At 41.0% G+C, this 22799-nt stretch overlaps 1 protein-coding gene across 2 annotated transcripts; it reads left to right on the top strand.

The window, feature by feature from the left end:
- Nucleotides 1–1854: 1854 nt before the first annotated feature.
- On the top strand, nucleotides 1855–14668 carry txlnba (taxilin beta a). Of its 2 annotated transcripts, none has more exons than XM_026142722.2 (11): nucleotides 1855–2164; nucleotides 8025–8253; nucleotides 8353–8434; nucleotides 9116–9201; nucleotides 9309–9479; nucleotides 9749–9943; nucleotides 10209–10328; nucleotides 11085–11159; nucleotides 11743–11835; nucleotides 12135–12230; nucleotides 13053–14668. In XM_026142722.2, the coding sequence occupies exons 2-11, from the start codon at nucleotides 8041–8043 to the stop codon at nucleotides 14304–14306; spliced, it is 2385 nt and encodes a 794-aa protein (XP_025998507.1). In that variant the 5' UTR covers nucleotides 1855–2164; nucleotides 8025–8040; the 3' UTR covers nucleotides 14307–14668. The 2 variants fall into 2 exon arrangements, with proteins under 2 accessions (XP_025998507.1, XP_025998506.1); XM_026142721.2 differs by lacking the exon at nucleotides 11085–11159 and adding an exon at nucleotides 10961–11035.
- The last annotated feature ends 8131 nt before the right edge of the window (nucleotides 14669–22799 follow it).

Below are 22799 nucleotides of genomic sequence, written 5' to 3'. Positions count from 1 at the left end.
ATTTCAGGAAGCCGGTTTAGAAAACTCAGAGTGAAAAACGATACGCAGGGTTGAGTAACCCCGAACTGTCCAACTCGGAATATTTGGTTTCAGAAAGGCTGATAACAATTAGTTCAGTCAACGCGGTGTTGCTTTAACCCCAAGTTAAGCGCGCGCACGAGGATACATAAAGCCCTGATTAGTGGAGCACAGATTAAGCGAGTCACCATGGAGACGGAGGGAAAGAAGGCGCGGTCAATGTATTTTACAGCGCTTGAGGCCAAAATTCTGATGGCAGCATATGCCGATAACATGCAAATTTTGCGGAAAAAAAATAACACAGCCTCAGCTGCAAAAGAAAGGGAGCATGCATGGCAAAACATAGCCGACAGAGTCAATGCGTGAGTGTTCATTTAAACATTGATCTAGGGATTTCCACCCATTTAACACATTATCTTATTATATTTCATTATATTTTATTTTATTTTTTATTTCATACATTTTATTTTGTGATGTGATGTGAGCGCAGGTGCAACCCAACAGGCCCCAAACGTTCCTGGCAGCAAGTAAAAATGAAATATAAAAATATAGTCCAAACAGGTGAGGTGTAATTGTATTATGAGCCATAGTGCTTGGTCTGTTTGTCCGATGTAAATCAATTGCAGTTAGAGGCTACATTAATTTCCCCTCTGTAAGCACTTATTGAAATTATCTGAGCACATTACAAGTACATATTTGCTTACTCTGTATGATCAAATGTGACCCGTTATAGCCACTAGAAAAAAAGCGGAGGCCCGAAAAACAGGTGGGGGTCCTCCACCACCACCACTCACAGAGCCTGGCCACTTGGCTTCCACATTTGTGATAATGTTGGCAGCATCACATATGATCTTCACAGTGCAGAGAACACAAATTAGCATCCATTACTATAATGAAATAATCTGTTAGTTTGAAATGCTACAGGGAACTATGTACCTGTACATTAATGCTGTGGAAAGACTTCCTGTTCACATAGTCTCCTTCATTTACTGAAGGAGCAATGATTGGAATGTGAGTGCCATCTATACAGCCAATCACGCCTGGGAACCGTGAGAATAAATGTAAAATTTAAGTAGTTCAAGTATCACCACATCATGAATTAAGTTTTGGTCATCCTGATACCTGCAATTTTGTGGCATCCCTCTTTGATAAATCTTGTGGGTCTATGACTCACTCAGAATTAATCTAAACTCGCTTTGTGAAACCGAAAACCCAGAGTTTTCGTTAACTCAGGGTATACTTACTCAGAGTTTGCACTAAACCGGCTTCCTGAAACAGGGCCCTGGACTTGGACTGGTGTTGTAAATAAACTGTGTTTGGAGACGTCAACCTGCTCTGCACTTGAGTCCCTGCTATTAGTCGTGACAATGGAACCTTCTGCCTGACTGCAGAAGTTCAAACAGTATCGAACGCTGCACTGAGGTCTAGCAGGACAAACACAGAGATGAGTCCACTGTCAGAGGCCATAAGAAGATCATTTGTAACCTTCACTAAAGCTGTTTCTGTGCTGTGATGAGCTCTGAAACCTGACTGAAACTATTAGAATAAGATAATCTGTTAGGTGTTTGACAACTACTCTTTCAAGAAGTTTTGAGATTAAAGGAAGGTTGGAGATTAGAAACACCAAGACATACTCATTCATAGTCTCCAGTAGCAGTGTTTTGTGTGTGTGATTGTATTGAATAGTCTTCCGCTGTTGTAGTTGAAATGTCCTAAACACCACTTGTTACTGTGCTGATTGTGTTAAAGACTGTGAGTCTGAGTCTGATGATTCCTTTGACCCAACGTCATCATTACTGTTAGTTTCTTTTCTAATCCGTTTCAAATTCACTTCCGCTTTTTTTTTTTTAACACATTTAGCCTAAAAACTTTTAAGACCCAGGTTTTTAGGTGACCTGTGAATATTGGTGATGAAGTTATTTCTAAAATCACAAAAGACTCTCGGGAACCCACCCACCCCCATCAGAATGTGTCCCCTTATCCACAGTCGCAGCACACTCTGGTGCAGTCACCGGCGTGTCCCTGAGCTGATCCTCTCATGTTATTTTGGGGGTCAGCTGTCCCGTGAACAGGACCCTCCTCCTCCTCCCGTTCTTCTTCCGTCTGTTGCTGTCTCTTCTTCACCTCCTTCACTCTGCTGATCCTGGTAAGACTTTTTCATTCCTCCCTTCCTCAGAAATCTTACTTACTTGTGTTCACCGTTCTTACTGCTGCATTTGGGTACACTTCCACAAGTGGACTACTTTGTGGAACAAACTGGAAATGTATTTTTCCTCCTGTTTCAGGCATAAATGGGGCCTGATGGTCATTTTTAAAGATGAAAAAATTTTATTGCTGCTTTGTTTTCATTTTAATAAATAACTTTAAAGTACAACATGGAAAAGACATGAAGAGCTTTGTAATGGCAGCCATGACACAATAAAGGGCTGTGTCACTGTCAGCGTGTCTATATTCAGCCCTTCAGCACTTTCATACACAGCATGACTGGAATGTAAAAAATACCTGCATTTGAAGAAAGCAGTGTCTTATTCTTTAAGGATCATTTTGATAATTCAGTACAGTGAAAAATGTGATATATGTGATAATTTTAAAGGTGCCTTGTGCCTCCTTTTACTTCAGTTTAGTTGGTGGACTGTTCACTTTGTCACATGTAAACAATTACTAATGTTTTGGCCTTGCTTGTGCTGTTTTTGGTTGTCTACATCTTTCTGCAGTTACCTGGTTTTTCCAAAGGTTTTCTGTTTGGCTGTTCTGGCTCATTCTGACAGTAATGTCTTTCTTTTAGTTTTGTAAATGGGTCATTTTATTTTGGAGGCATAAAGTGAGGTCAGGTGTAGGATCATTTGTCCAAAACTAAGAATGTCCTTAAAAAACACAAACAAGAAACAAGCGTAACATTGGTATTTTAAGATTTAGCTGATAATCAAGAACAAAGAATGCAGTTATTCAAAGTCCAGATTATGTTCATGTGGTTTTTCCATCATCCAGCTTGAGCACAGTCATCAAGTAAAAACATTACCATGAGCAGTTTATTTAGTCGTGGTCAACAGTTTGTAATTCAGGGGGAGGGGCTGTGATTGGTTGTGTAATATAGAGGGGAGGAGCTTAGTGTATTTTTGCAGTGGGGCGGCAAAACAGTGGAAACATGAAGCAGACACACAAAACAAACAAACAAAAAAACAAGTTTATAATAATGTTTAGCCTTAAAATCTGTGACTGTATGCCTGGAACCATATTTGGATGCTCTCAGAATAGATGAGACTACAACAGCTGTAGCCTGCAGTGTGTGTGTGACTGTGTGTGTGGATGGGGGGGAGGGCAGAGTTGGCTATCTCACTGTGATGGCTAATTTTAACTTGACAGATATAATAACGGTGGCAGCCGTCATGTTGCAACAGAGCTATGTGGACACACACACAGAGGAAGAGGCGGTGAGCTCGATGACGCCTGATGGGAAAATAAAAGTAATGTTGGTCGCTGATTAAAGGTTCCTTCCCCTCACTATACATGGCAGTTTTATTTGTTTCAAAGACATCAACAAACCTACCGTGAAGTCACCGGTCAATTTATTGATTAGACAAACTGTAAATCTTTGCATTTTATAGATTCTGGGTTTTAATATGTTGGGTTTTTTCATGGAACCATATTCACATTGTCAGTTTTTTTTTCCCAAATCATTTTCTGGACACATTTTAGAGATAAAAGTGAATGGATGATTTAAAATTAAAGAAATGTAATGAAACACAACACAACCTTATAACTTATAGACTCCTGGTTCTTGGTTCCAAGAAAGACTTTTGGAGTCTGAGCTTGTTTCCTTTAATAGATGTACTTTGTCTTTTGACTTGTACCCAAAACTGAAGCTTACCGGAGACCGGAGACAGTACAAGACATGGATGTATCTTCCTGGTCAGAAAAAAGAAGCCAGTGCAGATGTGCTTAAAGTGAGATTGGATATAGCTGTGGTTGCAAAAACACTTTCGGTCTACAGTAGACTGTTCAGAAAAGGCTTTTTGATTTGATCTCTGCAAACATTTTCCTCCTGAGTCTAGTATAAAGTAGTTGTGACGCTGCTGTGATCTGTCACAGCTATCAGTGAGCTAAATTTAAAGTGACAGCTGCCAGATACTTTACATTGGATTAGCATGTGCTAAACAATGGAAAGCATGTTTGCAGTTGGTGTGAGCTGTTTATGAGCTGTATAGTTGTTAAAGGTTTTCAGTAGATTTTTCAAACTCACTGTCCAAACTTAAACTTGTACATTTTTAAAGAATAGAACCACAGAGTAATCCTTCTGTTACACTTGAATCAGAACATACCTCCCAATTGCTAGAAACAATTGCTAGACCATCTGATTTTGTCATATAGTTCAATTAAATATTAAAGGGTACAGTGGGGCAAAAAAGTATTTAGTCAGCCACCGATTGTGCAAGTTCCCCCACCTAAAATGATGACAGAGGTCAGTAATTTGCACCAGAGGTTCACTTCAACTGTGAGAGACAGAATGTGAAAAAAAAAAAATCCATGAATCCACATGGTAGGATTTGTAAAGAATTTATTCGTAAATCAGGGTGGAAAATAAGTATTTGGTCAATAACAAAAATACAACTCAATACTTTGTAACATAACCTTTGTTGGCAATAACAGAGGTCAAACGTTTACTATAGGTCTTTACCAGGTTTGCACACACAGTAGCTGGTATTTTGGCCCATTCCTCCATGCAGATCTTCTCGAGAGCAGTGATGTTTTGGGGCTGTCGCCGAGCAACACGGACTTTCAACTCCCGCCACAGATTTTCTATGGGGTTGAGGTCTGGAGACTGGCTAGGCCACTCCAGGACTTTCAAATGCTTCTTACGGAGCCACTCCTTTGTTGCCCGGGCGGTGTGTTGTGGATCATTGTCATGTTGGAAGACCCAGCCTCGTTTCATCTTCAAAGTTCTCACTGATGGAAGGAGGTTTTGGCTCAAAATCTCACGATACATGGCCCCATTCATTCTGTCCTTAACACGGATCAGTCGTCCTGTCCCCTTGGCAGAAAAACAGCCCCATAGCATGATGTTTCCACCCCCATGCTTCACAGTAGGTATGGTGTTCTTGGGATGCAACTCAGTATTCTTCTTCCTCCAAACACGACGAGTTGAGTTTATACCAAAAAGTTCTACTTTGGTTTCATCTGACCACATGACATTCTCCCAATCCTCTGCGGTATCATCCATGTGCTCTTTGGCAAACTTCAGACGGGCCTGGACCTGCACCGGCTTCAGCAGCGGAACACGTCTGGCACTGCGGGATTTGATTCCCTGCCGTTGTAGTGTGTTACTGATGGTGACCTTTGTTACTTTGGTCCCAGCTCTCTGCAGGTCATTCACCAGGTCCCCCCGTGTGGTTCTGGGATCTTTGCTCACCGTTCTCATGATCATTTTGACCCCACGGGATGAGATCTTGCGTGGAGCCCCAGATCGAGGGAGATTATCAGTGGTCTTGTATGTCTTCCATTTTCTGATGATTGCTCCCACAGTTGATTTTTTCACACCAAGCTGCTTGCCTATTGTAGATTCACTCTTCCCAGTCTGGTGCAGGTCTACAATACTTTTCCTGGTGTCCTTCGAAAGCTCTTTGGTCTTGGCCATGGCAGGGTTTGGAGTCTGACTGTTTGAGGCTGTGGACAGGTGTCTTTTATACAGATGATGAGTTCAAACAGGTGCCATTCATACAGGTAACGAGTGGGGGACAGAAAAGCTTCTTACAGAGGACGTTACAGGTCTGTGAGAGCCAGAGATTTTCCTTGTTTGAGGTGACCAAATACTTATTTTCCACCCTAATTTACGAATAAATTCTTTACACTATTTACACAATTCTTGGACACTAATTCCCCCACCTCTCCCCCCTCCATAGAGCCATCACCACCTTCAAACTGTTCACCTACAACACCCCCCTCCTCACCCCACACAAAAGAGGATTTCACACCACCTCCTCCCACCACAACTCTTCATATTCATGAAGCAGATGTGAGGAAGCAGTTTAAGAACCTGAATGCTCGGAAAGCTCCCGGCCCAGACGGTGTGTCTCCTGCCACCCTCAGACACTGTGCAAACGAGCTGGCCCCAGTGTTTTCTGGCATTTTCAACTCCTCACTGCAGGCATGTCATGTGCCTGCCTGCTTCAAGTCCTCCACCATAATCCCTGTCCCCAAGAAACCTAGGATCACTGGACTAAATGACTACAGACCCATGGCTCTGACATCTGTGGTCATGAAGTCTTTTGAGCGCCTAGTTCTCTCCCATCTGAAGACCCTCACGGCCCCCCTCCTGGACCCCCTGCAGTTTGCATATAGAGCCAACAGGTCTGTAGACGACGCCATCAACATGGCCCTACACTTCATCCTGCAGCATCTGGACTCCCCAGGAACCTATGCCAGGATCCTGTTTGTGGACCTCAGCTCTGCCTTCAACACCATCCTTCCAGACCATCTCCGAGGCAAGCTTTCCCAGATGAATGTGCCTGATCCCATCTGCCGGTGGATCACTGACTTCCTGACGGACAGGAAGCAGCACGTGAGGCTGGGAAAGAATGTCTCGGACTCCCGGACCATCAGCACCGGCTCCCCTCAGGGCTGTGTTCTTTCTCCTCTGCTCTTCTCCCTGTACACCAACTGCTGCACCTCCTCCCACCAGTCTGTCAAGCTAATCAAGTTTGCAGATGACACCACCGTTATTGGGCTCATCTCGGACGGGGATGAGTCTGCCTACAGGAGGGAGGTTGAACGTCTGGTGTCCTGGTGCAGCCACAACAACCTGGTGCTGAATGCCCAGAAGACAGTGGAGATTATTGTGGACTTCAGGAAGCACACAGCCCCACTCCCCCCCATCATCCTGACTGACACCCCCATCACCTCTGTGGACTCATTCCGCTTCTTGGGTACCACCATCACCCAGGACCTGAAGTGGGAGCCCACCATCACCTCCGTCATCAAGAAAGCCCAGCGGAGGATGTACTTCCTGAGGCAGCTGAAGAAATTCAACCTGCCAACACGGACGATGATGCAATTCTACACTGCAATCATCGAGTCCATCCTCACCTCCTCCATCACCGTGTGGTACGCTGGAGCCACTATCAGGGACAAACAGAGACTGCAGCGTGTTGTGCGCTCTGCTGAGAAGGTGATTGGCTGCAGACTCCCATCTCTGCAGGACCTGTACACCTCCAGGACATTGCGGCGTGCAGCTCGGATCTCAGCTGACCCTTCTCACCCTGGACACAGTCTGTTTGACCTGCTCCCCTCAGGCAGGAGGCTCCGGTCCATTCGCACCAGAACCTCTCGCCATAAGAACAGTTTCTTCCCCTCTGCTGTTGGACACATGAACAATAACCATATGGCTGTTCCCACCACTAACACATGACCCTACGCTGTGTCACTGCATCATTCCATGTTTGGCACTGATCACCACCTGCACTTATGTATATATCTTTCTACGTAGCACTCTTAATTCTTATTCTCATGTATATATCTCATGTATAGCTCATGCACATATCTTTCTACGTAGCACTTTTAATTCTTATCCCTACTTTTATTTTTTCATGTCTATTTAAGTGCTATTTATGACACTATGTTTGCACTGAAGCACCGCAGCAATTTCCTAATGTTGTAAACCTGCTCAACATTTGGCAATAAACCCCTTTCTGATTCTGATTCTGATTCTACAAATCCTACCATGTGAATTCATGGATTTTTTTTTCACATTCTATCTGTCACAGTTGAAGTGTACCTCTGGTGCAAATTACTGACCTCTGTCATCATTTTAGGTGGGGGAACTTGCACAATCGGTGGCTGACTAAATACTTTTTTGCCCGACTGTATATGAATAGAGTGAAATCAAAGTTTTTTTACATGCTGCAGTTTGAATGAGTGACGTCCAACAGTTAAGTTTTACTTCGTCTTGTTAGGTTCTCTGTAAATCTCTGTATCTGCCTGCTGTAAAAAAATAAAAAATCCATGTGCATTAGTTCCAGAAAACTGACAATGGAGACGTCGGTGGAAGCAGCTGAGGTGTTGGTGCCTCCCACATCTGTCAAGGCATCTTCACTGGAGCCTGAGAGCAGTGAGGGCGAGACGGCAGGTGTGGCTTGCTCCGCCTCCTCTCCTGACAATCCGGACTCTGTGGAGCAGTTCAGTCGACGGCTGGATGACATCATTCACATGTATAGCTCCGCAGCCGGCGTCCTCGACAAACAGGTTTTAAAAGTTAACAACACCTGCTCCTTGATGTCTGGCTGCTGGTGATGTGTGCCGAACAAATGTAAAAAGCAATGTTTTATACTGTTTTGGATGTAGAGTGGGGTGGAGGCAGAGGTGGAAAAGGTGAAGGAGGAGGCAAAAGATGACATCACAAGCACCATGGACACAGATGACACAGGTGAGGCAGCCAGAGAGCAGGATGGTTTTATTCCTTTACCCAGTTCCCAATAAATACTGCAACCATCCAACCATCAGTCAACCCCACAAAAACCCAAATGAATCTGAAATGTATCTGCATGTGGACTTTAGTAAAGTAAAGTTTTAATGCTGAAGTTTTGTTTCTGATTCAACAAATTTTTGGTGCTTTTGAGCTGATCGCGCTGACAGGTGTCAGATAGTCTTATTAGCCCCAAAATAGAAACAATTTTTAACCAATGCACCTTAAAAGAACTGAACTCTAAAATGAAACTTATGTTGTCTATTGTTGCAATATTATCGTGTTCATACTGAGGATGAACTGCATTTACTTATTTATTATTTACTCTAGTAGCTCTTAGCCTAGTTTATATGCAAGTTACTTGAGCTTTTATCTTCTTTTTTATCTTGCACTTTTAATACTTCTTTTTTTATTTAGCTTATAGCGCCTTTGATGTGAGCAGCAACAACTTTTCTTTAGAAAAATAAAATTTAAAAAGCCAGAAACATGAGAGGGTGAACCATCTCATTATTAATACAAAGTATAATTAATAAAAACAACCAAAGCGAAATTGTTTTTGTCATAGCAAATGAAAGCTTAAATAATGAATACTATATCCTGTGTGTATTATCAAAATGCTAGAAACTGTATCTCTCTCTGCAGAGGCCTCTCTCATCATGCAGGCCCTGAACGAACTCTCTTCTCCAGAGGAGAAACTGGAAGCTCTGGTCAGGAAGTATGCTGAACTGGTAAGGAAGCAGCTGAAGTTTTTAGTGTTGCTTGCTGGAAGTATTTATACTGTTTCTGGCACTGGGTCTTTAAAATTCATAGCAAGTACCTCTCCTTGTGTTCGCAGGCGGCCTTGCGGCGCTGCGATGTGCAGAGGTTGAGTGCTCTGCAGCAGAAGTTGTCCGTCGTGCTGGAGGAGCGGCAGCAGCTGCAGGCCGAGTATCGCAGCAGCATCGCAGCTCGCAGCAAACTGGAGAGTCTGTGCAGAGAGCAGCAGTCATTCTACAATGTTCTGAGGGTGTGGAGGATGTTTGCATTTACTTTGGCACAGCAGGAGAAGCTATTGAGACATAATTTTTAATCCACTTTCACGATAAGCACAAACCGTATAAAAACACAATTTAAACATCTCAGTGTTTTGTAGTTAGTTAGATGGTGGTTATTATCTGGAAGAACTGATTCACTTGTACAGGAAGAAGGAAAGTTGAAGCCTGACAGAACTCTGTTTCTTTCACCTTCCTCTTCTTCCATTCACTTCTCCCCGACTGCCACCGCTACCTCCTCCAGGAGGAGACTCTGCAGCGCTGCAAGGAGGACGAGGAGAAGAGAACAGAGATCACCACCCACTTCCAGAGCATGCTGGGTGAGATCCAGAGCCAGATTGAGCTGCACAGCGCACGAAATGAGAAGCTGTGCGGTGAAAATGTCAATCTGACCGACAAGTTGGAGAACCTCATGACCCAGTGTGAACGGAGGGAGGAGGTGAGAGGTCACAGGTCAACATTACACATTAAAATGTATTTTCAGATATCTTTGAATAAAAAACAAAACTTTAGAGTTATTTCAGATGAGTTTTTTCTTTTTGATTCATTGGTAAATTGATCCATTGATCCACCCATCCATTCTCTTTAGCTTATCCAATTGAGGGTCGCAGGGGGGCTGGAGCCTTTACCCAGCTTTCATAGGATGAAATGCTTGAGAAAATGATATGAAGGTAAATTCTTTCCTGTTCTCCTCCGTCCTGCAGAGTTTGGAGAAGATCAACAAGCATCGTGACCTGCAGCAGAAACTGATTGAAGCCAAACTGCAGCAGGCCAACGCTCTGCTGACCGAAGCTGAGGAGAAACACAAAAGAGAGAAGGAATACGTGAGTGTGCCATTGCTTCCATTGTAACCAGTGAAGAAATAAAGGATACGCCTTTGTCCCAGCATTCTGAGAATTCACCCAGAGCTCTCCAGATATCACTTATGTCAGTTTATCTACATGTAAACAAACTTTGGCATGTCAATTCTAAAAGGTCATATCAATGAATATCATTAATGGTATTATATGTCTGTTTTTAAAATTCCATTTAAACATATTTAATGTGACTTCGGCACAGCAGTCTTATTGCAACATATTCTCATCTCCGTGTGTCAGCTGCTCCAGTTTGGTCAGATGTTTCCTTTTACATAAGCGATGCACTGACACTGGCAAAATTATCCACCAAGACTTTAATGATCTCATTTTTCTCAAGGTTCTGGGAAAACTGGTGATTTGAAATAAATGTTTTTTTTGGTTTTTTTTTACCAGTAACCCTACAAGCTGGAAAGTAATGAGTTGGGTGTCACAGACCCATCTCACTAATGCAATAACCACGACACTTTGTGCATAAAGGCTTTGACGGTCAGGGGATGAGAACGGGCTGCTTGCTGTTAGCTTGATAATCAAGATGAATTTTCTCTAAATCTGTTTTGAAGGCCATGCAGATTAACTGTATACTGTCTCTGTCACCTTAGTTGCTTAGGGAGGCTATTGACAAAACAAAGAAATGCTTCGCTATGAAGGAGCAGGAGCTGGCCATGAAGAAGAAGGTAAAGAAACGTCTTTAACGTCTGGCTCTGTCTGTTCTCTTCTAACCAGTTACTGGTTCAGGCTGCTGAATGGAAACTGCAGGCTCAGACACTCAGAGAGCAGGGGACTGTCATGCAGGCGCAGGTGAATATTCACTGACTGAGGCTGAGTCAGGCAGATTACCGCAGGTGTCACACAAGACCACAATGAGCTGAATGCACTTATTTTGTGCATGACGGCTTAAAACGTCTCCACACTGTGAGGAATAATATCAAAAAGCTCCTGTTCTCTTTATTAATTATATAAAACAAAAATAATTATTGAATAAGCTATCTGGAAAAGCTGAATTTATTAAAATGCATTTGAAAAAAAAAAACACTTTTACAGAAAAATGCATATATGTAAGTCTCATTAACATCTTTCCGTCTAGTGCAAATATACTTAGAGTATACTTTGAATACTGCATCTTACTTGAATGTGGAGATTTAGTCTGGGCCTCAAAAATCAATACATAGGAAAAAATGACTGCAGTTAAGTTTAATTTGTTCTAAATTTGTCTAACCAAGATCTGTTTGAGGTTTTTTTGGAGGTTTTCTTGCAGGAGCAGTGAATAAAGCTTGATTTTAGTTTGTCGTCATATTATTTGAATAGAAATTATGAGGGATCTGCTAATATAAACGTATCTGTCCTATGACTCTGACTTATCAGCCTTCTCCTCTAACCACAGCTGACCCTGTATGGTGAGAAGTTTGATGAGTTCCAGGCAACTCTGGCCAAAAGCAATGAAATCTACGTCCGCTTCAAAAAGGAGATGGAAAATGTGAGTTTTGACCTGTGTGTGTGTGTGTGTGTGTGTGTGTGTGTGTGTGTGTGTGTGTGTGTGTGTGTGTAGGGTAAATGGGGACAGTTACTCTCATCTTTTATGTCGGACACAATAAGTGCAGAAATTAATTTGTGACGATTAAAGAAAACCCCTCTTACCAGAATTTTTGCGTGTGTGTGAGATGTAAATGGATGGTTGTTGCTCTAGCACGTTTTCTTGACTTTGGATGGATCTGACACAAGTCTGATTCGTAGATTTTATTTTATTTCGTGGTTGTTGTTGTTTTGTTTTTTTAGATGTCAGACAAGATGAAGAAAGTGGAGAAAGAGTCCAATCTGTGGAAGACGAGGTTTGAGAACTGCAACAAGGCTTTGACTGATATGATTGAAGAGGTAAATGTTTACGATGCACTACCTGGAGAATTTAATCACAATTGGAGAGAGACACCTACAGGCCTTGGTTAATCCTTTTTGAATCCATGTGGTGCCAGTGCCTTATCGATAAAAACACGATTGTTCAAATTTGTACAAATTTTTTGGCCCCAGCACAGGACCGAATAATTGCTGGATTCATGTATAGTATTTCCTTAGATTCCGTTACTCTTTTTTTTACACAGTGGCCAATGAGTAGACACTCCTCCAATTTATTAGCTAATTCCTAAGCTGTCAGATTTAGTGCCACAGTAGAGGTGCCTGCAAATCCATGAATTAAATTCCATTTTATTTATACAGCATCAAATCACAACAACAGTCGCCTCAAGATGCTTTATATTTTAAGGTAGACCCTACAATAATGCATACAGAGGAAAACCCTGAATCTGGTTAGATACCACATTTCTAAGATTTTCAGGGCAGAGTACAATGACCTCAATTTTATCTGAATTTAGAAGCAGAAAGTTGGAGATCATGAAATAATCCCATCTATAAATGTAAATATTTAGAGAAGTGTTTTCATGGGTCCAACATATTAGCTGATAAAAAAAGATAGATACAATCAAACTGACTGATCCAACACACAAGCTAATCCATTTTCCAATTGGTCCTGGTACAAATGGGGTCTTGGGCCATGTTGCACCAGTGACCTAATTTAGATGATGACAGCAAAGCATCACCAAACCAAAGATCCTTAGCGATTCATAAATACCCTACTCAAACAGCATCGTCTTTTTATGGTGTCATCTTGTCTAATTTTCTTCATCCCTTCTTGTTCTTCAGAGAACAGAGAAAGGTAGAGAGTACGATCTGTTCGTCCTGAAGATTCAGAAGCTGGAGAAGCTTTGTCGTGCCCTCCAGGATGAAAGGAAAGTGCTCTATGACAAAATCAAGGATGTTCGCTACTCTAATGCCAACCTTCAAACAAAGGTCTTTGGCATCTCCAACCTCAATAACAAGCCTGAGGGTGCTGACGAATCTGCCCTACTGACCCCTGATGAGATGCAGGAAATCGAGGAGGAGGACCCGGTTCTGACAGAGGGCATGTCCCGCCTGAAGGAGGAGCAGACCAAGCTGCAAGAGTTTGCTGCCTCCCTGTTGACGACAACTGTTGACACTGAGGAAGAGGAAAATAATGAGTTAGACCTTGAAGAAGATCTAGTTTCATCTGCATTTTTCCATTTCAAAGCAAAACCTCAAGTCAAAGAGGGTCTGGATTCAGTCCCTGGGCAGGTGGAAGATGTAAAGTCAAAAGCATCAGATTCAGAGCTGCCACAGCCAGTGAAGGTGGAGGAGGTTCTAGATCAGGTTGTGCCTGCTGCAGAAGCCACAACCACTCAGAAGACAACTTTAGAAACAGCATTAGATCCAAATACAGAGGCGATAAAGGTTCAGACACAAGTTGAGGCTGAAGAGGCGCACCAAGCGGAGCCAGACGCAGAGATCCAGCATACAGTCGCACCTGTTCCAAAACCAGAACCAGAACGAGCCAAAGCTGAAATAGGAATGGAGGCAATGAAGGCTGAGGTCCTGGAGGAGACCGGTGAGATTACACCAGGGGCACCAGTGAAAGATGAGAAAGACCAGCAGCAGTCCATTGAAGCTACATCAGCATCAGACCCTGAGAAAGCCAAGTTTGATCCAGAAACAGACGCAATAAAGGCTGAGATCCAGGAGGAGTCCAGTGAGGGCAAACTACAAGTGGCTCCGCAAAATGATAAGGATCAGCAACAGCCATCTGAGTCTCTACTAACACTAGAGACTGAGAAAACTAGGGCCTCTCCAGCAATGGATGCAGAAGAAATGAAGGCCGAGCTCAAGGAGGAGATCAGTGAGGTCAAGCCAATGGTGCTTCTACAAGACGAGAAGGATCAGCAGCAGATAGCCGAACACGTTCAGGCACCAGAAGCAGTCTTAAAACCCTCAGAGTCAGCCTCATCTTCTGTGAACACTAAATCAGCTCCATCCTCTGACGCAGACCCCAAGAAGCAGGTCCTGAAGAAAAAGAAGAAGAAAAGTAGCAAGAATGCCAGCTAAAGTTACAGTGTGTAGGTGTGTGTGTGCTGTTATTTGGTGTTAATATGAACTTTTGCAATTAATTCATTTAAATGGTAGTATCAGCTAAAGTGTTCTCTTCACTGTTATTCAGTCTCACCAAACATCAACAAATGTATTTTACAGTTTGTTAGAATGAAGATTTAATTAGGCCTGACATGTTGACCCATGGGTCTTCATGAGTGGAATATTTTCTGGTAACTAACTGCAATGAAAAGCTAAAAGTGCCTTATGTAAGGCAAGGAAAGTATAGCCGCTGGCTGGAGGACAGTAAAGAGTATTTCTCTCCTAAACAAACAGTACTGTGTGCTAAAATGACTCAAATAATAAAAATGATAATCTGACATTTCTCTGGTCTCATTTACTTTCATTTACTTATGAAAGTCTTTATCCTTTTAAAGCTTCGATATCAGCTGCCATATCTTGTTCTATAGCCACATCTTATGGGTCTGTAAATCTATGGTACATGTGAGAAGGCATTTTGTCCATTATTTGGCCACTGCATTGTTAGTATTTAAATTTCCATCTAGGAGAATTGCCTTTTTCTTTTCTTTCTTTTCTTTTCTGCTTCATACTGAGTATTTTTTCTTCATTTTTCTTAAAATATACACCTTTGTTTGTTGAGATTTATGGGTGGTGGAGGGTCATAAGTGGATTTGAACTCAAATAAAGGGCACGTTTCGTCTCATTGACAATGATCCCCACAGGGTATGTCAATAGACTGGGGCAGGAGGCATCGACTTTATAACCAAAAACCAAGTTATTGCAGAAGTTGTTGCAGAATTATACCTTCTAACGTTTGCTTTACAAAAAAACTGGAGCTTTTCCCAAATCTCACCAAAGAGCATCTGGAAATGAACATAAAATAAAAACCTGAATAATAACGTCAAAAATTAAGGGACCCCAGTGTGATGCAGAATCCATCTTATGGGTGAAAACCCCTAATCCTGGTCAGGTGCACACTAAAAAATTACACTACATAGGTACCACTGTGTGATGATGTGATATTAAGAGGTCCTTACAAAGCATGACTGCCTTGTAAGGACTGTTTGAAGTGCTGTTTGAAACGGGAAACAAACTGCTCACTACTGTGTCAAAGTGTGGTTTGTTTGGACCCAGCCATCCACCCTGACATCCACCCTGCAGTGACACTGTCTCCGCAACTGTTGCTGATTAAAATAATGCTCGAAGTAATAAAGTATTTATACAAAGAGCCCCATGAGGTTTGTTTTTAAATAAAACACACACACATGCTCCAAATATGGGCCTTTATTTTAAAAAACACAGCAACAAAAATGCAATTTTGAGAGAAATGTGTCCACTTGTGCAGCTGGAAAAGCATAGTTCAGGCTAAAACACCAGACTTAACCATAAAATCAGCCTTTATGTCCTCATTTTAGCAGGTACAGCTTCCTGCACTGAGAAACATTCAGTAATACACTTCTGCAGTTGCAGTGCTTCAAAAATATTCAGATGTGAAGGGTTATACGTCTTAATATAATCAAAATGCAGTTCAGAGTTACAGCCAGTAGATGGAGACAGAGGTCTTCAAATTCTTAATTCAAGAAAAGAATATTGAAAAAAGAAAATCAGTACTACAGGTGATGTTTTTACTTTACTTAGTGTAACTGTGTGATTATGTAACTATGAATACATTTAAATTAGTCCAGTTATTCGATATTTACTTGAGGGTCCAAATACATTTCTACAGATATTTATTAAGAGACATTTCCTGCAGATATATGTCCTTTTCTCTACAAAACGAGTTAGATTCTGTGCTGTGGGCTGAACAATCATTATTTATCCTTCTGAGCATGAGTTCAATAATAGGTGGTTCAAATGTTCATGCAAAGCTTTTGACTTGATCTAAAGTGACTTCAATCAAATTTGATAATGGAGTAACTAAAATGCTTTAAACATAAATGCATGCAGGGTCGTGTCTCTAATGAAATACATCAGAGACCACAGAAACCTCATGACGTGGAAGTTGGCTTACAAGATAAGAGGGAGAGATTCCTACCTCTAAGACTCACTTCATTGCCATATTTTGTGCATGAAAAGAATTATTGATAATTAAAAAGCAAAAACACTAGAGAACAAAGGGTTTTATAAAATTAATTTAAGAGCTTAAAAGGAGGGCAGATAAGGGAGAGAGGGATTTGATTCTTGCCAGAAGTGAAGTGTTTTTGAAGATTTTCCACCTTGTGGCAGAAGATAAGAGCTGGATTAAGGAGTATGCGCATCTGTGCGAAAGACATTCTCATCATTACGTTAGCGGTTAGCTAAGTAATAATCATGTCCTTGAATATAGTTCATCACAGTGGGCGTTACCCAATCGCTGGGAAGGGGGCCTTCAGAGTCTCTGTCTATTTAAATTATTATATAATTAACTTATTTCCATATTTGATGAGGTTCTCCCTGCTTTAACACTCTTTGAGGTTTGGTTTTTAAATAGATACAAGCTCTCAAAACTATTGAATCATTCTCAGCTTTCATTAGGACTCCTTTTGCACTCCATGTCTTTAAGCTCATTTCTTATAAAAAACCGAGCCCACGGGCTCTCCGTATCCCCCAGCACCATTTAATTGAATACTGCAGACAACAATCATGTTTTTCATGCCTGGATGTTACAAACTGATTATTTTATTGGAGCTGAAAGAATTTGAACCATTTTGACATTTAAGTTTTTGTTTGCCTGCAAATTTTATTAAATATTCTGTCTTTGAATATCTTGTTAATTACTTTGCTCCCAGTAACAGCGTTCAACATGAATCATATAGGAAGGTACCTTGCTGCTAAAGAATGCTGCTGAATATCCTGTTCCACATGAAACCGTCCACAGAAAAAGGTTAGACCCATAAAGACTTTCTTCCTTTCGCTCTCTGTGGGATTTATCCTTTCTGTGCAGAATGCTACGTGCCAGCGAGCATCCAGAATGGGTGCTTTCACTTGTCATTCCTCAGTCCCACCTATCTGCTGCCTGATTGGATCAGTGTCCCGCTCCCTGCTCCAGCTTCATCATCTCACCTGCTTAACAAAGAAGAAGCTAGACTGTTAGAGAGGCTGGATGGGGTTACCTGTCCTTTGTTTGTCTGCAGTGATCATTAATTTAAATGCATATTGTGGTATTGACAGTGCACACAAACAGAGACCGCTGAGTTGTACCTTTGTATTTGTACTGAAAGGCTTCCTGTAGCTGTGAAGAGCCTCTCTGTACTTGAAGACTGAAGACTCTTTTTGGAGAGATTCAGGGTTAAGGGTCCTAAGTGTTTGTAGGATGTCTTTGGTGACATTGTGAGTGTGACTTAGGTTGTGTGTGTGTGTGTGTGTGTGTGTGTGTGTGTGTGTGTGTGTGTGTGTGTGTGTGTGTGTGTGTGTGTGTATTTTAATCGAGCCAACAGGAAGTTGCAAATAATAGCTGTCACGTTAGACAGATATTGATATAAAAACAGATTTTGCAAATTATAGAAGTGTTTCATGTTCCCATTTTCTAGAACTGAGAGTCAGACAGAGCTTTGGATATTATTATCAGCCTTAACCTTTAAATTTGATTTACAATCTAGTTAAAATCTTGACATTCCCAGAAAGAAAAGATTCAGACGAGTTGACTTTTGTCATCCTGATGCTGTTTTCCTGTAACTTGATTTCAAGTATTCCAGTACATATATACTGCCTTAATGTGATCGTTGAGGTAAACTAAAGGTCAGTTTCTGCAGCACTTAGACCTCCATTTCATATGAAGAGGGAGTATTTGGATGCTTGGATAGGATTTAAGCTTCGAATTGTGACCATGCTCAATGAGAAACTGCAGGTGGAAAAGTGAAGCAGCACACACTCGTGCCTATCTGCAGGAAACATGCAGGATGGGGGTTTCTCTGTGTGGCTAATCAAACTGAGCTGCTTTTTCAGAGTGATGAGCCTGAAACACATGGATGTGTGAAATTACACTGACAGGCAGAAAGAGAACAAGGAGACATTAATGTTTTACCTGCTGACCTCCTTTTAATCCCCATGAATGAAAGCCTTCCTGACTCCTGCTGCCGGGAGCCTTCATTAATAAATCATCCCATAAAGTTGGGACCCAACACAAGTGTGTAACATTAACCTCCACTCATCTGGAGTCTGTCCAGCAGGTGTTGAACCTGCTGCTGGGATCAACCCTCGTTCATATTACATACATTTGAGTAACAGTGAGGTCCAGCACTGAGCCAGCTGACTGGATGGACAGCAGTTTCTTCCACACAAAAGGAAATCCACCTTTTCCTTGATGGCCCTGGATTTGTTAACTGAGTCACTGCCATGCTTAAACAGGAAGGGGCCTTCCCCTGAGTGCTGAAATAAAGATGTAAGCACACTATTGTCTGGCACATCCGTCAAAATGATTAAGGGGTGCAAGCTCCAATTTGGACCCCATTGGTAAAGTGGCACCATTAAGTCTGCATAATCAGCTTTTATCAGTGGTGGTGAAGTGGGCTTAGCAACAACAACTTCTGTTTATACACAAAGCTTTTATGGAACTTAACAAACTTCTTTAGAAAAATATTTTTAAGCATGGGAAACACTTTGGCACTTGATTGGCTGAGATGAAGAGAAGGGAGTCCTCATCACTGAAGCCTGAAACACACTAATGTTGGTTATTACTAAATCTGCTGTCACTGTCTCATGAAACAGAATAAATCTGACAGTATCAATAATGTGTTGCTTTTTGCTCTGCCTTTTAATTCTTTGATTTAGTCTCCTGAAGTTTTTGACTTGTTTTCAGGTTTTATAAATGTATTTCCTCAGTAGCACCAAAATACATTACAGGAGCTCTGGGAATCTCCTCCGGGTTGGAGGTCAGTGGAAATATTTAATGCACCGGGATAAGAGCATTTTGGAAAGACTGACTGTAAATGGACTTTAACTGTAAGTTTGACAGACAACCAAAATTAATTCTACAAACGACCAAGGTTCATATGCGTTTTGTGCAGATTTAAATACTAAATTCAGCATTTTATGTAAAAAATAGACAGTACCCAATTTTTCAAACACATAATTTTCCAATAAATGCAATTGGACATTTAGTTACTACTAAAAGGTTTATATCATTTTAGGGTTGAAAATGATCTTGGTCTTAAAGCCTAAACAGATATTTCATCAGCACAGATTGTCCTTTGAGTTATTCCTTGTAATTTCACTCAATTAAAAGAAAAATGACGAAAAATATGATCTTTTAAAAAGTTGTGATTGGATCAGCTGCTCCTTTGCCAAATCTCCTGAAGGCACAGACATGCAGGCGGCAACAGTGGCAACATTTGACCATAAATCACCTGATCAGCAGGAGAGCAACGTTAAAAAAATATCTTGCTTTTTATCTCACAAAGTTCAGCTTTTTTTTTTCCGGCATGGGGAACAAGTAGATGGTGATTTATTGATAAGAACACAGATGAGTATTTTGCTGTAGGACTGAGGTTGTGTCAGCAGTTTGGCTTCAGAAGCTTTGGAAACAAATCCCAGTCGCGTTATTCCATGAATTTGTCGTTTGTCAAAGAGCATTTACTGACCCTTTATATTTTTATTGGAAAACCTTAGGTACGATATCATCAAAGAGAACTTTATTTTAAATAATTATGACTATAGAACAACATTTTACTGAATAAGCATTGTTTACAGTGTTTCAACACGTTGGTATAAGAGTTATTTAACAGTTTTAAGTAAATCTATCTTTTGGAAGACCTGCTGGATTTGTCATACATGACATGTACACAAACATTAGACATATTTGATAATTATTTTATCTTTTAGTTTATTAGTAATGATTAATGGTTTGTTTTCTGAAGTGAATATGTAGTAATGATAGTAATTTATTATTATTAAATTATTTATTGTTATTAATGTAGTAATTTATTAGTAAATCATTCCGTATTTAAAAAAGTGTTTCAACAAAAAATTACGCCTGTTAATCATATTTTGTAGTTATACAAATGGCATTCAATTGGCTCTTTGTTCTGTAAAATGTAGTGCTGCACATGTCTGCCAAAATCAGCCTTGCTGACCGCCATTGGCATTTTAAGATGACATTTGTGAACAGTTATCTTAATGTTTATCTAGTGTCACGTTAATCTAAAGGTTAACAATCTGATGAAGAGATGATAAAAATCTAAAGAGTTCAAACTCTTCTTCGAGTATAAAAGTCTGATAGTGGTGTCAGCCCAGACTTTCAGTTAGTAAAATAGGTGTGCAAATAAACAACTTGTTTAAGCTCCAAACTCTGAACCATCATTTTGATAAGAAAGCAGTAACTCCTCCATTGTTTGTCCTTCCATCGTGTCCTCTTTTTTTTTTTAATCTAAGGAGAGCTCGTGAACTATATTCCAGCAGTGAACCACGAGCCTGTGCGTGACTCTCAGTCTGCGATCTTTCTTCAGAGCTCACAGTGTAACCATAGCTGAGACTCGAGGGGATCAGTTTCTCTATCTGACTGCTCCCTTTGTTTGTTCATGTCCTTGTGTCGTCTGATGGAACCCCAGGCCAGTAAAAAACCCTTTAAAGAAGTCAAATTCTGTCCAAATATCCTCCAAACTTCAGGCAGATTTTTTTTGTTACTTTAAATCCTAAATTAATCTGTTTCATCTGTTGGGGATTTACATCAATCTTTGTTACAGTAAAGCACCTCCATCTACAGACGATGGTATAACTGTTTTTGAAGCGTGCTTCAGAGCGGAAGATTAGTTCGAGCTAACGTGTCTGTTCGCCTCTGTCAGACTCATGCTTCTGTGTGACAGCTCCCGCTCTCAGAGGAAATCCTCACCACAGCAGGTGAGCTACAGATCAGTGTATCCTCGTCTAATTTTTCTATCTTTCTAAAAAACTGGATTGCACTTTAATCTCTGCTTTTCCAAACAGCTGTTTGATGGTTAAGACTTGGTATTGGGGATCAAGTCTCTATTTAAAGTTGGTAGAGGTTATTGAGCCTATAACCAAAGTAAAATCTGTAATTGAATACACAGAGTCTTTAAAAGAAAGACAAGATTTCTGATCCTGGACGATTTCTTGTGTTTATAGTGTGAGTAGGACTGCAGGTCCTCCTTCATGACCTGTACTTCCTGGAGTACAGGTCATGAGTTTTTCCTTCCCACTGTCGCCAAAGTACTTGCTCATAGGGGGTCATATGATTGTTGGGTTTTTCTCTCTATGTATTATTGTAGGGCCTTCCTTACAATATAAAGCATCTTGAGGCAACTGTTGTTGTGTTTGGCACTATATAAATAAAATTGAATTGAATACATTAATTTACTTTATCAGTACTTGGAATTTCCATTAAACAAATTCCTCCAAAAACCATCAAAGAATATAAATAAGGTTGACAGCAGGTAGTTTACTATGAGTCAAACATTAGCTAACCAGATTTGCAGTCAACCAACCACGTAAAGAAAGCAGAGCGCATCATCTATCAGTAGAAGTTGGCAGAAGCTAACAAGTTACCAAAGAAGCTAAAATGGCACCATTTTTAGTGAATTAGAGCTCCATTAAAACTGGAGACTCAAATAACTGGACTAAATGAAAAAAATGAGAACACAAAAAAACAAAGAGAGAAACTCATCTTAAAAAAAAGACTGTTAAGAAAAACAAAGACACAAAACAATACAAATAAAAATGGTAACAACTAAAAGATGCAAAAAAAAAGGCAAAACCAAGATCAAAAGAAACACATTGATTCAAGGTAAATGCTAAATGAGTACAGATGGATGTAACCAATTAATATGAGCGCCTGTAACGAAGTCACTAAATGACCACCCAAAGCTTCGACACTTCTTTCTTTGTTGTAATGTTTTCTGGTCCAGGTCGGTTGTCTCGTTTCTCTGAAGGCCGTGTGGGGGTGGGGTTCATATCTTTGTGTTCCTCCTGTGGATGTGTGTCTCTGTATTGCGGTGTCCTGTCATTATTGATGCAGTGTGTAATGGTGTTGGCTGTATTGAGCTCTGTACAGTTCAGCGCGCTGCCGATGATGTGTGCCTGGACTGATGGAGACATTATCTGCTGGATGCTACTGCTGCCTGTGATGAACACACAATACAGCTAAGCTTTACACACAGGGCTGTGCAGCACACTGTGGCCATTGTTTAGGGGTTTTTTTCTTATAATGTAAGATTTTATTTTAAAGTGGTCGTGACCGGATCAAGCTGCTCACTGTGCCTGTAATTCTGCCTTTCAGACCTTCAGCTCAGAGCAGTCTGACATGCTGCTCAGTCGTGAGTTTTTCCACGCTGCTATCAGACCCTTCAGCTGTGTCTCCGTCCTTTTAGTCTACAGACTGTTTCATGTGTGGACACGTGTACACCCATGCACAGACGGCCACAGGAGAAGATCCACCCAAACTTTCTTAAATAAAATACTTGCATACGTGGAGCATGCCCACTGTCTCGAGCTGCAGCAGGACACCAGTTTGCTCTGTGTGGCCTGCTCCAGCATTACTATCCTGATTAATTTAGTTGA

The sequence above is a fragment of the Astatotilapia calliptera genome, chromosome 15 (genome assembly GCF_964374335.1).
Source record: "Astatotilapia calliptera chromosome 15, fAstCal68.1, whole genome shotgun sequence".
Lineage (NCBI taxonomy): Eukaryota > Metazoa > Chordata > Actinopteri > Cichliformes > Cichlidae > Astatotilapia > Astatotilapia calliptera.
The sequence above is the reverse complement of the archived record's forward strand: the minus strand, read 5'-3'. Positions and strand labels throughout refer to the sequence as shown.